A 5,302-nucleotide genomic window follows, 5' to 3' on the forward strand; every position below is an offset into this window, starting at 1 on the left:
GTCCACATGAACTGTGTGTTGTCTTGTGCATTATGTCGGGATGTTGTATTGTATATCATGTTGCTGTCTGCATTGTTTCTTTTCAAGAAAGCGTGTGGTGGCGCTGTTGCATAGCTGCCGCCCGGAGGCTTGCTCCAACCTAAGTCAAATTCCTCGTTTGTTTGTCATACCTGGCAAATAAAGCTGAATCTGATATTGGAGTGGACTCAAATCACGGGGCGGACATGCAAAATGTTTTTCACTTCCGTGAACGTTGACAAAGAGAAAGAGAGAGAGATAGAGCGTTTGTGCTGCATTCAAGTGAATAACTGGAACCCTAAGCATGAGTTTTTGACTCTAATTTACAAGAGTCCCCTTCTAGTTAGATATTATACATATAAAGCAAGTAGGCCTCCTACATGCTTGCAGCTATGAATGTTCCTTTGCAAAAAGAGTCAGAGTCAGAGTCCTTTCTTTGAGGCACGCACAAAGCCTTGGGGTAGTTCCACACACGGAGTTATGGAACTAACGTTGCTAGGACAAAGGACACACAGTGCAGGTAAATGCATGCAAGGGGTCACAAGGACATTAGGTAGCATAGGAAGAGTCTGTTGCCATGCATTACATTATAATACTTTGATTCCTCCCTTCCAGGTTGAAAACTATTCTTTCACCATAATGACCTGGCAGTTTAGAAATAGACTAGAGAATTTATTCAAGAAGTTTTACTTAAGAAGAAACATGTCTGGGACAATGCAAATATGCAGCAGGACCAATAATGTCTTCCAAGTTGTCATTTTCAATACAAATACAAATCTGAGCGTACCCCAAATACAAAGCGTGTTGGAATCACAAAGATCCACAAACAACAAAAAATAGTAGAGCCGGAACCAATAAAGGATTTTTAAGGTTGATACCGATACAAATATTTTGTTATTTAAAAATCTGATATTCCAATACATGAGTCGATATATACAGTATTTTTTTTTTTAATCCATAAACACTTAACAAAACATAAACAGATTTCTCTAACATTAGTTATTTGAGTTCTCACTAAATCATTTATGATAATAATTTGTTTTATTGTCAGAACATCAACAACAATACATTAAATAAAATAAAATGTATAAAATAAAAATTAAAGATATGAAACTTAAAGTCCTTTGAACAAAAACACAATAACAAAAAAATGAAATAATCAGTGTTGCCAACAGGGACGTTGTAGAGCGTCCTCTGGTGGACAGAACAGACTATGCAACGCCATCACTAACAGGGACGTTGTAGAGCGTCCTCTGGTGGACAGACTATGCAACGCCATCACTAACAGGGACGTTGTAGAGCGTCCTCTGGTGGACAGACTATGCAACACCATCACTAACAGGGACGTTGTAGAGCGTCCTCTGGTGGACAGACTATGCAACACCATCACTAACAGGGACGTTGTAGAGCGTCCTCTGGTGGACAGACTATGCAACACCATCACTAACAGGGACGTTGTAGAGCGTCCTCTGGTGGACAGACTATGCAACGCCAACGCTCGTAACATGGTTGACAGTCCGTTTTTATTTTGTTTTTCAAATATTCATTTATCAGAATCATTTATTTGTTGATTCTGAGGATTTATTCTGCTGAATAAATATTTAAAACTAAAATGTTGTCTAGTCTCTCAATTTCAAGCCAGAAGCCCCCTCCTTAACCAGCGGCATAGAGCTCTCTCACAGAGCTCTGTGACATGCCTACGCTGCAAACCATCCTTCTCAGCACATGGGTGAGATAAATGACTAAAGCTACAGCACATGACTTGTCTTCCTTTATGATACAGTGCAACAGCACAAATGTAGAGGTGTTGCTGCTTTTTGTGAACTTGATTATTTAGAAACCCAACACAGAAGGATCAGAATCTCTGTTCCTCTCCAGACAAAATCCTGGTTTATGTCACGCCTGCAGCTTCCTTTTCTGAAACACCAGCCATCACACGTCAGGCTGGAAGTTTGAAAAGTTCATCTTTAAGGCCCGAAAATCACAAGTCGGGATGCAATGTCATCACCGCCTTTTTTAAAGTTGCCCAGGTTTAAAGCAGTGCATGTGTACTTTAGGGATGCAGTCTTTAAAAAAGCCCCAGCCAGGCTTGTGCATGCCATCTTTCTTCACAGTAGGCCTCCATCCTAATAATAACTACTTTGAAATGTGGTTTTGGAGAAGTGGAAGTAAGAGTGTGAGCTTCAACAAAACACACGCACACAAACACACACACACAGACAGTGCGTTTTACAGGCAGCTCTGGAATTATGATCACTGTATTTGATTATTTAGACCACAGACACCTATCAGCTCACATGATCTCCATTGCTTTCTCTGAATCATTCTTGTTGCTCTGGAACTCCCTTTGAGGGTCCTCAGAGTTACTGCAAATGATCAAATGATTAACAAATTATTGTTCATCATGTGATTTTTTTGAAAAATTTAAAAGTATCCAACATATTAGCAAATACAAATCAGCCTACAGTGGTGCTCATCCCATGCTAAAGTTGACCTAAAGAGGACTAAAAAATGATCTTATGGAAATGGATCTTAATGCCTTAATTAAAAAAAATAGGACAAAATCAACCTTTAAGGACACCAGTTTTCTTTGTGAATTAATAACGTATTGTGAGTAATACCATGCCTAGAGATTGGCATGGGTTACTTTCCATAAAAAATATTTCTCAATGCAAATCAAACCAGCTATTAGGCTAACTGAAATAACACCATGCCAATCTCTAGGTGTGGTAATACAATATATGTAGCAGGGGTCACTGTTCCATCTCTTTTTCAGCCAAGGGGTCGTTGGCCTAACGTTGACCCCTGACCTGGGGCGGCCTCTAGCTCACCCCAGTAGGAGCGTTCGATCGCCCCATGTTGGCCGAGTCCTGCAGCGGCGCAGGGTTCGACTCCGACCCGGGGCACTTTGCTGCCTGTCATCCCCCTTTCTAGTCTACTGTCACTATAATAAAGGGGGAAAGCCTACAAAAAAATCTAAATTAAAGAAAATAAGAAGATCACTGGCTTATTGGATACAGGCAGCACACCGCTTTACACTTTCTGTGTGGTGTACAGTGGCTATGCACAAACTGGATGCATTATTTAATGTAGTATACTAGTGAGAGCCGCATGGCTATACAGACCACAGCAGAGTCTTGCTCATCCAACTTATCTCACTTTTACTGAAAAAGTCTGGATACACCATAACTTGTTTATTTATTCGTTAATAGTCGAAGCTAACACACGCAAAGCTTAAAATAGCTTTTTATCACAGTTGTACGGTGCAGGGTGACAAACAACCATGTTAGGCTACAATATACCTACAGTAGGCTACACTGTTCACCATTACTGTATAGAATGAAGACCTTCATTACGTCTCTTCCTGGTCCAGAGCGAACACAGTGACAGACACAACACTGACCTGCGGTGTATTTCCATACGCTGCTGCCCGTCTTCAAGTGAAGTAACAGCGGCGGCACTGTGTCGACGTCGGTCACATCACTGTTACGTCCTACCGACCGCAGTGAGAAGAGCTGGAGACCTCACAAGCAACCACCCCGCCGCAACACAAAGCAGGATGTGAAAGACAATCGCCCTGTGCGACGTTGTTCCCCTTTTCCCCTGGAGCTGGACAGAACTCAAGTGACAAATTGTTAGATTTTAGGATTTCTTCAGTATCAATAGTAAATGCGTCGTTAAGTGCGAGCTAAAAATAAAGTGTGGATTATTGAGCCTGTTTTATTACATTCGGCATCCAATTGATTCCTGGTAATTAGTTTGTAAAGTAACAATTCAGATAGAACATTTGGTTCACTCTGAGTTGCCAACGAGGAAGCCCACGCTAAATAGGTAGATTTTGAAATGGAGTTCGGCGTGCGGGCCAACCTCGAAACAATTCTGTATTGAATAACCAAGGCGATAGTTGTAAGAGTAGTCAATAAGAAACATATATCAAATTATATGTATAGCACCATATTTCCATTTACTAACGTTGTATGCGCGTACTGAGAAGTCGTTGGAGATAACGTAGACTATTTTTCCAAAAGTCATGTGAACGCAGCTTAGTCTACCACGTGACAGACATCAGCTGATCAGCAGGCGGAACCAAATGAAAACATGATGGTGGTTGAACTGAACAGGCTGCCTGTCACAGACTGCCTAACAGTAAGTGTCAAGCGTTGTATTCACGATACGTATGTCGTTTTCTAAACGTCTGATGAAACAGCTGGTAAAACGTGAAGATAATTAACCTCATGTTTCCTTAATAAGTCCGACCTACCATTGAGGCATACAGTCAATCATTCAGTTGCTTAGCTCTGTTTTTAAGTAATGATTTGATCATTTCGTTTTGAAAATAACAAAATGAATGTACTTAACTATTGAATTTAAATTGGTTAATTTTAACACGTGTACTAATGTGTCTGTCTATCGTCCATCTCACACTCCCTTTGTCTTCTTTCTTAAAGGGATAGTTCGGATTTTCAGAGTTGTGGTTGAATAGGCTACTTCTCCATAGTCCGTGTGATAGGTCGCTGCAGTAGATGGGGGTCGGCGCACCCCCCAGTTTGGAAAAGCAGCTAGAAGTTCAGAAAGGAAGCTAAGCAACTAGGGCAATATGGAATATTGCAATATGGAGAAAATCAAACATAACAATATTTTTGACCAAATACCTCGATATCAATGCTGCAACGATATTGTAGTGCTGTCTATTGGTGCTTTCACCAATTGGGGGCGGCTGTGGCTCAGTGGTAGAGCGGTTGCCTGCCAATCGCAAGGTTGGGGGTTCAATCCCCGGCCCTGCAGTCCCACGTCAAAGTGTCCTTGGGCAAGACACTGAACCCCGAGTTGCCCCCGGTGCTGCGCATCGGAGTGTGAATGTGTGTGAGTGTTTATCTGATGAGCACGGCAGCCTCGGCCCCAGCGTATGAATGGTGAACGTATCCTGTATGATGTAAAAGCGTTGAGTAATCTTTGAGTAGTCGTTAAGACTAGAAAAGCGCTATATAAATACAGCACATTTTGATTTTTGATAAATAATCATCAGATCGGCCTTTATGGAGACCACAGATTTTTAGCTACTTAAAGCCCTCATCGGCCGATAACGATCAGTGACCGATTAATCGGTGAATTAGTTTGTATCATTGTGTGACTGTGGTGTTTTTAAAGGGTTAGTTACGCAAACAAACTATACCGATCGATGCAGGCAGACCAGCAACGCCAGTGTTCTGCGAGGTAAAATTACTGTTTTTGGCAAAGGAGTCGGGGGGCTTTGATGAGAGCATTGATAAAGGCTTGAATCCCC

At 41.6% G+C, this 5,302-nt stretch overlaps 2 protein-coding genes across 3 annotated transcripts in view; one reads left to right on the forward strand and one right to left on the reverse strand.

The window, feature by feature from the left end:
• atp10d (ATPase phospholipid transporting 10D) overlaps positions 1-3,954 on the reverse strand; it is a 41,648-nt gene extending 37,694 nt beyond the window's left edge. For both annotated transcript variants that reach the window (XR_004326851.1, XM_032499809.1), the window contains exon 1: positions 3,422-3,954. The gene's annotated coding sequence lies outside the window, so the exon portion shown is untranslated. The remainder of the gene's footprint in view (positions 1-3,421) is intronic.
• Positions 3,955-4,025: 71 nt separating this feature from the next.
• Positions 4,026-5,302, forward strand: part of commd8 (COMM domain containing 8) — a 6,645-nt gene continuing 5,368 nt past the window's right edge. The window contains exon 1 of the mRNA XM_032499842.1: positions 4,026-4,164. Within this exon, the coding sequence (XP_032355733.1) occupies positions 4,117-4,164 (48 nt within the window). The 5' untranslated portion in view covers positions 4,026-4,116. The remainder of the gene's footprint in view (positions 4,165-5,302) is intronic.

Source organism: Etheostoma spectabile, chromosome 20 (assembly GCF_008692095.1).
Source record: "Etheostoma spectabile isolate EspeVRDwgs_2016 chromosome 20, UIUC_Espe_1.0, whole genome shotgun sequence".
Lineage (NCBI taxonomy): Eukaryota > Metazoa > Chordata > Actinopteri > Perciformes > Percidae > Etheostoma > Etheostoma spectabile.